At 60.4% G+C, this 12,186-nt stretch overlaps 1 protein-coding gene across 7 annotated transcripts in view; it reads right to left on the bottom strand.

Annotated features, from left to right (window-relative positions):
* The window catches only part of Iqsec1 (IQ motif and Sec7 domain ArfGEF 1), a 98,011-nt gene that overhangs the window by 37,148 nt on the left and 48,677 nt on the right, over positions 1-12,186 (bottom strand). For 3 of the 7 annotated variants that reach the window (XM_042679651.1, XM_042679649.1, XM_042679652.1), the window contains exon 1: positions 10,574-10,651. The exons of the other annotated variants lie outside the window; for them this stretch is intronic. In XM_042679651.1, the coding sequence (XP_042535585.1) occupies positions 10,574-10,638 (65 nt within the window). In that variant the 5' untranslated portion in view covers positions 10,639-10,651. Of the gene's footprint in view, positions 1-10,573; positions 10,652-12,186 lie in introns of those variants that run through there. 7 annotated transcript variants of the gene reach the window in all.

Here is a 12,186-nt window from a genome sequence, read left to right as displayed (position 1 = left end):
TCAGCTGCTGCCAGCGTGATGGGCGGGGGGCGGCGGGAGAACCTGGGGGCCGAGGCCTTCTGGAACCATTGGTGTAGAAGGGGAGGATGCCGTGCGGGGCGCCCGAGGCTGAGAGGCACCGGGACGGCCAACGAGGGGCCTGTGAGGCTTTTGCCCTCCTGCCCTCTGGTATGTTCCTCTTGGGGGGGGGAGTTGAGGCTGGAACCCCAACCCCATTCTCCCCCCCAGAAGGAAGAAAGGTCTGTGTCCCAGGCACCCGGCCCCAGGGCCACGCAGCCAGGCCCTTGTCCTGTCTAGTCAACACATTTTCCTGGCACGGGAGGAGGGGCCCTCCCTGCAGGCCACCGGCGTTCAAATCCATGAGGAGGGCTTTGGAGTCAGGTGAGGCAGCGAGAACCGGATCCTGCCCCTAGCTGCCCGTCACTGGAGGAGCAGGAGGTCTTGCTATGCTCCAGCTGGGCACGCAGCTCTGGGGGCCAGACAAGATGGCATCTTGGTGTCTAGGCAGATATCCTGGGAGGCTGGCCCCATGTACCCCATAAGCATGGCACCAAGGGAAAGAGGCACCCCAAAGAGAAAGGAACGAATGTTTGGACCTGCAGGTGCCGCCTCTGGGCGCACTGTCGGGCGCAGGGGGCTGCAGTGTGCTTCCTTCTGCGCTGCACATCCATGCCCGTGAGACACAGCTGGGAAGGCAGTGCTGTCCACTTCCTTCCCAAGGTGACCCCCGCACCCAGCAGGCTGGACACAAACTGAATGAAAGACACTGGCAACGACGAACCTGGACACAAAAGCTGAGGTCTGAGCCACACTTCTCACCCTCCCTTAACATTTCTGCTGCTTGCTTTTGGGAGCACCGGGTCTGCAGAGGAGGGAGACGCAGGGGCCAAGCTCGGGGCCACGCAGAGACCCCGCCCTGCGACACACTCCTCCGCTCTGTGCTGTTCTGTGGCTGCCAGCTCCTCCAACACAAAGATGCAAGCTTGAGGCTCCCAGAACCCCACCACTCAGGCCTTTAGAAACTGAGGAACAACGGGGGGCCCAAAGGCAGCCCATCCCCTGGGGCCATGGGCTTGTTCCAAGGACACCTTCTGCCTGCTGTCCGCCTCCCAGTCCTGAGAGGCCCACCAGGCTCAGCTGGGCCTTGGTGGGCCTGAGACAGGAGGTCGGAGTAGAGCTCTCCACAGGCTGGCAAGCACAGCCAGCAACACAGGCTGCAAGCCAGCTGGCAGAGAGGCTGGAGGCTCCGGGTGGGGGCTGACACAAACGCCCTGCCAGTGAGCCCAGCCCAGGCTGTCTGGTGAGGTGCCGCCCGTCAGTCCTTCAGAAGGCCCCAGCTGCCTGGGGAACAGCCCCACAGCCTGGGGACCCCACCGCCAGTCAGGGCAGCAGGCCTCACTCGCAGGGAAGCAAGCTAGCCTCTAGCACCCAAAGCCGCGGTGGCAGCCTCTGCTGTGACGCTGGAGACAGCCCTCTCTCCTCCCAGCGCCACCTCGGGCAGGGTGGGCCAGGAGCCTCGTGGCTGTCGGGATGACGGACTCCATGCGTGGACTGGCGGCCTGGCCTGGCCCAGGGGGCTCTGCACGGCATGCTACATGACCAGAATAAAACTCGAATGAGCCAGCATGGTAGCGAGGCTCGAACCAGGAGGCTGAGGCAGGAGGGTCTATAGTTTCAGGCCAGCCTAGGCTATCCCGAGACCCTGTTTGTAACAGACAATACAAAAACAGGAATAAATTACCAACATCTCAACATCCAGAGGTTAAATGGAAAATCTGGATTCTAGCTTTTCTAGAGGGGGGATGTGTGAGTGTGGGCACGGCGGGGCCGGCGCCACACACCGGGCCGCGCCACGGCCCCCATCACCTGCCCACCGTGGCCTGCCTCTGCGCATCACCTTCCCGCCTGGCCTCTGTGGGCATCGCGAGCAAGACGGTCATTTCCAAGAACCTAATCAAAACACTACATCCCAAGAGACAGGACTTAAGAGGTGGAGGTGTCTGCGGGGCTGTGGGAAGCTCAGGCTTCCTCACAGTTGGATCCTCGGTTTGATCCGTATGACACGCCACCAAAACAGACTCATCCCTTGGACCATATCCACCACCGCGGACTGTGAGCACCACACCTCACGCCAGCATCTGCAGGGCCAGGATACGATTTAAAAGCCCTTGGAGAGCTGCTGTTTATTCCAAGCTAGACTCTCTGGGGGAGCATGGGGGTGAAACCCCAGCCTCTCCCACCCCCGAAGGCCAGCCTGTGTGGGGAAAGATGGCTCCAGAGGTGCCAGCGAGCGGACGGGGGAGCACAGGGCACCCACTCGAGTGTCCCCACTTCCAGGCTGAGGACAGGGCAGGTGACCTGACCTCTCCAGGCGCCACGGTCTCATCAGACACTGGCTGCTGCCCCACCCCTCACCCACTGGTGCTGTGGAGTCCAGCAAAGACCCGCCTGCCGCTGGACAGCAATGCGGGAGGGGTGCAGCCCAGAGCTCCATGGCGGGGGGGGGGGGGGGACACAACAAGAAGAACCGCAGGGCACGCCCCCCACCCCCTGCCCATTCCCAGGCTCTCTCCTTCCACTCTGCCTGCAGGGTCTAGAGACCAAAGTTGACACATCTGCTCCCAGCCAAACCTCGCCCAGGATAGCTTGGCCTCTTCCCCTCTTCCTTTCTTGCTTTCACTCACCATTTCCTGGAGCCCATCCTCCACCCCACCCCGGCTGGCTAAGCAGGGCAGCTCTTGTTGGCTTTGACTGCACAAAGATGACCAGAGCTTCCGACCCCAGGCCTCCCTCAGAAAGACTTTTCAGAATACACACACATACACACACACACAGCCAAAAATGCTCCCAGCGAAGCCAAATTAAATACAGAGGCCTCTAGTTATTTCCATACGCACAAAATGGGCTTGCATAAAGCAGCTCTCTGTGGCAGGCTCCGGCAGACAGGGCTGGGACGGGCCCCTGGGACTCCCCGGGAGGCAGGCGGGAGGCGCGGGCTGGGGAGACAGCCCTGGGGAGCGTGGGCATTGGTGGGGAGAAACAAGCCTGCCGCACAGCCTGGCTGCCACACGGCCCAGCCTACAGGCCAGGGGTGCGGTGCCCAGCCCAGGATAATCGGCCTTTTCAAAGCACACAGCCATACTGAACAGGAAGAACTGAGCGGCCACCCCTGCTTCGACACACGCAGCCCCCACTCTACACCCCAACCTGGGCAGTCTGTGCGTGGCAATCAGAGGCCCCACAGTGTCACACTGTGACCCCCAGCACCCAGTGTCCACGCAGTCACTCTGGATGTAGCCTATGGAGAACTTGTAAGGTTGTGCTAGACCATCTTTTTGATGTAGAGGAAGGAACAGAGGCAGACAGGTGTCAGAAGGCCTGGGAAGCAACTCCATCTGAGGTGCAGGCCACACTCCTGGCCTGTCATGCACGCTCCCCACCCTGTCTGCCCACGAGGCTCCTACGCATCAGCAGTTACCAGCGCCCATCTGCCCGCGCCGTCACACGCAGCAGGGGCCTGAGGCACACAAAGGCTCGGGCAGGCAGTGCTGCCCCAGCTTCCCACAGCTCCCACGCTGCGTCCAGGGCCCCGGCATCCTATGTGATGGGCCTCTCCATGCCTCAGCCTCCCAGTCATAAAGTGGAAGCAGCAGCTACCTCACAGGATGGCCTGAAGGGCCTACGAGTCAACACCACACAGATTCCCAGCCTTGAGCGGTGCGGTCACCATGTCCGGGTCACGTGGGACAGGAGCCACAGCGGGCTGCGGGTGGTGAGCTTGCTAGTGGGAAAGGGCCTTGGCGAGCATGCTGGCCTCGAGCATGCTGGCCTCCGTGGGAAGCACCAGGACGCCCAGCCCAGCAGCAGCACTGGGGCTGAGGAGGGGGTGACCAGCTGTGCTCAGGCTGGGCCCAGGCAGAACTGGGGCGACCTCTGCTTGCTTCTGATGAAACTTGGTTGAGAGCCCCGTGCGCTGAACCTTGTTGGCACCAGGCAGGTACACACTGCACACAGGGTCCAAGCCCAGCGCCACGGGAGGCCAGGAGGGCGGCAACAGAGCTTGGAGGGAGGTACAAGGCCCCTGCGGGACCCGGACTGGAGGTGCTGTGAGGATCCAAAGCTGAGGTGATATGGAAACTGGGGGGGGGGGGGGCAGGGGCTGGCCCCACTGCCAAAGCCACCCACAGCCCAACCAAGGGGAAGGCGGCAGGGGAGGGGTAAGGGCGGCAGGCTGGCTCAGGGGTCCCTGACCTGACAGAGGTCTGGGAGCCCACCTCCAAGGCCTCCACAGTCCTGCTCGCCAGTAGCGAGTTCCAGGCCTGGCTTCCCCGGTGGGTCACACACCACTCAGGCTGCGAGCAGCGCAAGCCGAGGACTCCTGGAGTCGAGCTAATGCAGGCTGTTCATGGCGCGCTGCAGCGTCAGTGACAGGCAGAATGATGCTGGTGGGATGGGGCCTTGACAAAAACCAAAGATAAGCCGGGCGCCGGCGGCTCACGCCTGTCATCCTAGCTGCTCAGGAGGAAGAGATCTGAGGATCGCCCGGGCAGGAAAGTCTGTGAAACTCTTAGCTCCAATAAACCACCAGAAAACCGGAAGTGGCGCTGTAGCTCAAGTGGTAGAGCGCTCGCCTTGAGCTGAAGAGCTGAGGGACAGCGCCCAGGCCCAGAGTTCAAGCCTCACGACCGACAGAAAAAAAAAAAAAAAAAGAGAAAACCAAAGATAACGTGGGGGCCAGGAGGCCACTATATCACCTGCTCTACCTCTGCATGTGCTTGAAAATTTCCATCACAAAAATTTACAGAAAACAGAGCTACAGCTTGCTCTCCACACACCAAGGTCCACTATCTGAGCACCCCACCATATTCACTAAGTGGGAAAAACAAAAGTAGTCCAAGTCCTGCACATCACACACTCGGGTCCTGGATGGTTGGTAAAGCATGTTGCCTGAGCCATGTCACACACGCATGCACGCACACGCATACCCGCACAGGCTGATGCCCTCTTGGAGGTGGGGGAGGGGTCACAGCAGCCCCAGGCACAGCTGCACCCGCGGCCCCCAGCCTCTTGGGGCTCCCATCCCACAGGACCTCCTCTCTTCCTCCCCCCAGCATTCCACAAAGCTCCAGTCCTTCACATGCAATTTCTAGCCTCAGTTCACCCTGTCTGTACGATGCTTCCCAGGGCTCTTGGGAGATTCCAATAAGGTAACCATGTCACACTCAAAGGTCACACGAGTGCTACTTACTACGGTATTTATTCTGTAGCCTATTCTCACCCTAGGCTCAAACCTCAGCCAACTTCAGGCCTACTGAAAACAGCTGTTGCTCCAACCCTTCAAAACCCGCGTCCCCTCCTGCTGGCATGTGCTGGCACCTGTTATGTGAGATATCTTGTCGCGCTCCTTCTGCAGTCCCCCTCTGACAGATAAGGCAGTGGCTTGTGGAGGGGGCCTTCCACATCCCAGCCACACATCCAGAAAGGGGTGGACCTGGGACCAGGGCTCTCCGGCCCTGCCTGTCCCCTCCCCTCCACTGCAGCTGCCCTCCCTGGCAACAAGGCTGTCTGGAGAATGGGTACAGCAACAGACCCGGGGACCCCAGGCTGTGACGGAGGTCAGGTCCTGAGCTCTGAGCCGGGTTAGGTGCCAGCAGCAGCACATCCTGGGCAGCAGGAGCTCAGCACAGCCACAACTCAAGAGTCCTAGAGACTCCGCTGCACCGCTCCCCGGCGTGGGGCACCGGTCCCGTGCGGGGCTGGGCACTGCGCGCTCCGCCCCCAGCCCCACGGGCTCCTCACACACCTGGGTCTTCCTCCTGGGCCCCATAGCCCTTGCTGTGCCACTTTTTGATGCCCAGCAGAGTGACGGCTTCTCTGTGGGTTGTTTGGATGGTGGTGGTGTGGCACACTCAAGTCTGCGTCCGTCAGGTGGCTCCCACACACTGGCCCAGCACTTTATGTGGATTAGTGCCTGGGACTCTCCCCAGCTCCAACGAGTACCTGTGACAAACGGGGAAACGGAGGCACGGGAAGCCTAAGGGAAGGCCCAGACCCCCAAGTCGATGAGGAACAGGGTTTGGAGCTGCATGTGTAAACCCGCTCTAGCACCTGAAAGTAGTCCATGTTTAGCCTCATCCAAACAAGGGTTACTGCTTTGTCTTCAGACAAGGGCATTTCTCTTTGTGCCCTATGGGAGAAGCGCTTGAATAACTATGGAAAACCAGAATAAATAAGAACAATTATAACTAACCTCTACTCAGTGCTTACTGTGCTTTTAAAGACATCATTTACACGAGTCAGGCAGTAATGCATTTGATGCTAACACTACCTAGCCGTCCAGCCAGAGACAAAAGCAAACACTTGGCTTCTATGTTTAAAGCAGGCCCTGGAGAGAATGAGGCAGACTCCAACCCGCCCGGGCCCTTCCATGGGTGAGCGTGAGGCGGCCCTGCCCTGATGAGGACTCTCCCACACTTCCTAGTTTAGTGAGATCCTCTTTCCTCCCATGGGAGCAAGTCTAGGCCCCACACCCATTTGTCTGTAATGACATCACAGGCCTTGGGTTTCCACTCGAGGCTTGTCCTCTAAGCCAGTCAAGGGGTAGCTAGCTTCTGCCCTCAAGTCCCTCCTCACACAGCGCCTGAGCTGCAAACAGAAAGGAAGTATGCTACCCACAATGCCCCAAGAGCTTGGGGCCGAGGACAGGTGCCAGAGTCCCTGCAACTCTTGGGGCCTGGGGAAGGAGGCCAGACACCAGGAGAGCCGGCATGGGGGGTGAACACGCGAGCATTCTGGCCTCAGGATAACAGGCCCATTCACGATGGTGACATATTCTGCCAAAGATGATCTGACACAGAGGAAGTGGAGGCTGGCGATGAGCAAAGAGCCTGCGGCCGGGCAGCGGGAGCGTGGATCCCAGCTCCAGATCCTCCTGTTGGGGACCCTGGGCACTTCCCACCCACCATGAAACCTAGGGAGCACAGAGCCCGTCCTCATGAACTGCCTTGAGAGCACAGCCATTCACACAGGCGTCGGTCAGGGGCAGCTGAGCTGTTATTACCTTTATTACCATTACCGCTACTATTATGCTAACCTTTGAGTAAAGAGGAAAAAACAAACAGTCGCTGCTTCCTATCTCTACAAGTGGGGTTCCACCTGGGCCTGAAGTTCAAACTGGTGGTTCAGTTCAAGCAGGAAGCCGCAGTCCAAAGAAATAAAATGGAAGAAATGGTTCCTTCCAGGAAGGGGCAGAAAAGCCATAGCCATGTACAAACAAGGTCGAAAAAACACTCAAGCGGGACCAAGAGGACTCAGGACAGAGCTCCCTTGTGCATGCTGGAAATCAACCCTCAGCTCCAGGAACCAGCCAAAAGCAAACCACGAGGCACCGGGGAGCCGCTTAGCACAGCGGATCTGTCACCAAAGGGAAACGGTGGCGACGGCGGAAAGGTGACAACAGCTACCACTCAGTGCCCAGCCGAGCTGCACAGCACCTCTGGGCTCCTTCTGGCTCCATTTCAAAGATGAGAAAACAAAGGTTCAGAGGGAGCTATTCATCAGCTGGGAGAGGCGGGGCCAGGGGTCAGTGTGGCCCCAAGCCTAGACTCTAGTGACCGTATAGTTTCACAATACTAAGCTTTGGCTCTCATGCTAGCCCAGGGCCTGCACAAAGTAGGTGTGCTTCGGCAAGTGTTTATGGTGTGAGCAGAGGAAATGCAAGTCTGGGTGCCCTGGGACCACTCTCATCTCCCCAGAAAACGAAGGGCTCCTCTAGGCCCAGAGGTTGGTGAGTGGGTTCTCACCCGCACACGTGACCGGGTGCAGCGCTAGGCAGGCTTGGGGCACAGGCCACAGACCCAGGCCTTGGAGGAACACTCCCCCAAGAAGGGAAGAGAGCAGTGGCAGGTCCAGATGGCACTGTGCCATATCTTCCACCATAATTGCCATCAATTTTCTCTCTGCAGCAGCTCACACAGTGGGAAGAGTCAGGTCCTCCAAGGCCACACCAATTAATTCTTCAAGAGCCTCAAGGGCCTTTAAACTCATCATGATTTGCTTTTGAGGATCAATGATAAATCACACTCAACAGCCTTTATCCTCTCCACCAAACACACACTGGCGAGGGGGGGAAGAGGGGGCATATCTCCAAGGCCTACAGCTGGGGCCCAACCCACTGAAGCTGTGTTGCTGCCCTGCCTCTCTGCTTACTGGGCGGATATTCCAAACAGCATAGGAAGTCAAAGGAAATTTACAAAAGAGGAAGGAAGAAAACGCAGTGGTCGCTGGCAGTCGGGAAAAGCAGAGCGCTGACTGGAACAAAGGCAGCCCGGAGCTGGAGGCCACACGGCTGACCAGCCTGGCAAGACCACCACGTTCTGAGACCCCTTGCCATTCTCTACCACTGACGGGGAAACAGACCCAAAGGGACGTGGTAACTTGTATAAACTCACAAAACTGAGCTGAGATTTGAAAAACAAAACATCTGTTTGCCTCCCCCAAGCCCTACTTTCCTGCTGCCCTGAATGAAGGGATTCTCCTGCAAACCACAACCCTCGGGTTCAGAGCTCTTCCTGCAGCCAGATAAAACCTCTCACACACACCCATGCGCATGCACGCACACAGACACTGAGCTCCCAAAGCTCTTCCAGAAACACCCATCTGCCCAGTCATCACATTATTCAACTGTGCAGCTGTCAGTCCAACCCATGTGTTTGAATCGAGGCTGTGTAAATATTAGCACAACTAGTTCATAGTCCGACTTCCTGGGGCAAAAGCTTGAAATCCTGGTGGGGGCCTCCGGAGGTCCACTCTGCCCCACAACAGCCGGGGCAGAACTCCCCCTTGGGGAGTTCTGGTCCAGTCCTGGCCCCTGACTGGCTGAGCAGGGACGAGGGGAGGTCCTGTACTGCCGCCAGGCTCACACACAGTGCAGCATCAGGGCACAGGACGCCAGCAGCCCACCTGCTGTTCCAGAAGCCTGTGGGGTGGTGAGGCTGGCTGGACGCTACCATAGATCCCTTACAGGCTGGGGTCAGGAGCATTTAGGAAGCAGGGGATAGCCGGGTAGAAGGGCTTTAGGTGGGGCAGATGGGGAGCAAGCAGGCTCCTGAAGGTTCTGTGATCCAGGGAGCAGCCAGGCCCACCCCTGACACCCAGGGACGCTAGATTCTGTCCAGCTTTCCAGGCTTCCCACAAAGCCATGTACCAGGGGCTCTTGAGCAGCTAAGCCCCACCTACTCTGAGGCTGATGGGTAAACAGCGGCTGAACCTGAGTGGACAGCTGGCGCAGCTGTGACTGGGGCAGCAGCTGCTCAGCAGTAGCTCAGACCCCGCAGGACTCCCTGCAGCTGGAAGACCTACATCAGATACGGAGGGCCTGCCACGTCCCAGGCTGCCAGATGAGACACGTGCAAAGGAGGCACCACAGCCACGCTCCCTGGAGCTGGGTCCCGGGGAAGGTCCTGATGGAGGAGCAGAAGAGCCCTCATCCTTTCCAGCTCAGAGGGCCAGTAGTACGGCCAGGACCTGCTGGCGGTCGCCAGGCCAACTACACACACACGAGATAAAGGCTGTGTTGAGCTCCCTGCTGCACCACAGGTTCTCTGTACACCCCTCAGTTTTAGTCCTGAGTAGACTCTTTGCCCACCTGTTTGCTCTCCTGCAACAGCAGGATGCGGGTACCACACAAACAGAATGCAGATGCGAACTGCACGGGGTGGGAGCATGTGTGGGATATAAACACTGTGACCCCCTTCCATCCCAGGCAGATGGTCCTGCAGCTGCAGCTCCTCCAGCCTCCACACACATGCCAGGAGCACTTGGGTCCTTGGGAGCCCCCTCCCCCCCAAGAGCCTGAGGCCCAGAGCCCTGGGCTTGGAGTGGGGAGGGGCGGAGCACAGCTGCCTGTAGCCCCCGGAAGGGACTGGACACGGCCAAGTCGGCTTGTCCACCAAGGCCCTCGGCCCCACGCCCTGCTCCCCCAGAGGGGCCTGCAAAGAGGGGATCGGTATTCCTGGCACACACTCGCGCCCTCCCTTCCCCATAAACACGGGCGGCCTGGGCTGGCCTCCTCCCGCACCCCCCCTCCCCGCGGGGTTGCCCTCCCGCCCCCCTCCCCGCGGGGCTGCTCCCGCACCCCCTGTCCCCCTCCCCGCGGGGCTGTTCCCGCACCCCCTGTCCCCCTCCCCGCGGGGCTGTTCCCGCACCCCCTGTCCCCCTCCCCGCGGGGTTGCCCTCCCGTCCCCCTCCCCGCGGGGCTGCTCCCGCACCCCCTGTCCCCCTCCCCGCGGGGCTGCCCCCCCCTGTCCCCCTCCCCGCGGGGCTGCCCCCCCCCGTCCCCCTCCCCGCGGGGTTGCCCTCCCGTCCCCCTCCCCGCGGGGCTGCTCCCGCACCCCCTGTCCCCCTCCCCGCGGGGCTGCTCCCGCACCCCCTCCCCAGGACCGCGAAGGAGGCGCCGGCCCCGAGGCCTCCCGGGCCAACTTCCGTGCACTTGCCCGCCGCCGCCGCCGCCGGGGGCTCGGTCCCCGGGCGCCGCACTCCCGCCCGCCCCGGCCCGGCCCGGCCCCGGCCTCACCCGCTGTCCAGCTCCAGCTCCAGCAGGGACTGGGTCCGCTCCGAGTGGCAGTGCAGACACCACATGGCGGCGCGGCGCCCGGGACCCGGGCCGTTCGCCACGCGACCCCTCGCTCGGGCTCTCCGGGCCCGGCGCCCGCACGTTCCCGGCCCTAGGGAGCCCGGAGCCCGGGACGGCCGCGCCCGCCCCGCCGCCGCCGCCCGCCTGGCGCAGCGCGAGCCCGGCCGAGGAATGTGGCCCGGAGGGGGCGGGGCCCGGGGGCGGGGCCGGGGCGCCGGAGGGGCGGGGCCGGGGCGGGGCCGCGCAGGCGCCGCCGGGGCGGGCCGGCCGGGCCTCCGGCCCGGCACGTAGGCTCGGCTCCCACGGCCAGGGCCTACCATCAAGTGCAAGGGCAAGTTCAGCCGCCCCGCCGCCGCGCAGGCGCACGCACCCCGGGCCGCCCTCTCCGCGAGGAGCGCCGCGCGGGGCAGCTGCCGTCCCGGAGCCTCACCCGGAGGGAACCGGTCCGTCCGCCCGTTTTCTGGTCCTGGTGGAACACTGGGTGTGGTGGCGGGGCCACGCGATCAAACCCCACCTGCAAGGCCCCAGGGTTCCTCTGCTGTGCTACAAGTGCGCGAGCAGGGCTGGGGAGGTGGCTCAGCGGTAGAGCGCTGGCCTCGCATGCAGGAGGTCCTGGGTTCGAGTCCTCAGCACCACATAAGAAAAAAGCCGGAAGTGGCACTGTGGCTCAAATGGTTGAGTGCTAGCCTTGAGCTGAAGAGCTGAAGAACAGCACCCAGGCCCAGAGTTCAAGCCCCATGACCGACCAAAAAAAAAAATCATAAATTCAAATAAGAAAAAAGCCGGAAGTGGCGCTGTGGCTCAAGTGGTAGAGCGCTAGCCTTGAGCAGAGTTCAGGCCCCACAACTGGACCCCAAAAAAACAAAACAAAAACAAGTAGAGGGGGGGAGAGCCAGCAATATAAGTAGAACTGAGAGGATCCCCCAGCTCAGCCCTGGACCCACAGAGCCCTGCAGTCCCCATTCTCCAGGAGGTACAGGGCCTAGGCCCTGTCTTGGCCACAGAGTCCCTTGCCCAGATTTGAAAAGCACCGGGTTTCTCTGTTAGCCTGTGGAATGCTCTTATTTTCTCGGAGGAGAGAGGGCCAGCAGGGGCGCAGAGAAGGACCATTTCCTGCCCAGTGACAAGATGGAGCAGAATCGTTCCATGTTCCATTTGGGCGAATTACTTCACCTTGTGAAACTCCATTTCCTCAAGGTATGGCTCAGCATTCACTCTATCTAGCTGATTCACCCTGCTATGTAATTTAGCAAGCACTAATGAGCACTTACCTGTCCCTGTCTTCTGAGGCCTCAATTGACAGAGAGAATTTCTAAGTGTCCCCCCCAGTCTGAGGCTATGACAGGGGGAGAAAGACCCTGTAGTTCCAGTAATGAGTTGGGCTTTGAGGAATGAATAGGAGCTTATGTAAAAGAGGGACTGAAGGATACCAAAAAAAAAAAGCCATAGAAATAAACGGTTAGTTCCACTGTGGTGTCCTGTGTTGTACGTTTTGGCCAATTTTATATGCAACAACTCAGTCATGCCCTCATCCCTGTTTTCCAAGAGTTTTC

Source organism: Dipodomys spectabilis, unplaced genomic scaffold (genome assembly GCF_019054845.1).
Source record: "Dipodomys spectabilis isolate Male_0828 unplaced genomic scaffold, ASM1905484v1 ptg000054l, whole genome shotgun sequence".
Lineage (NCBI taxonomy): Eukaryota > Metazoa > Chordata > Mammalia > Rodentia > Heteromyidae > Dipodomys > Dipodomys spectabilis.
The sequence above is the reverse complement of the archived record's forward strand: the minus strand, read 5'-3'. Positions and strand labels throughout refer to the sequence as shown.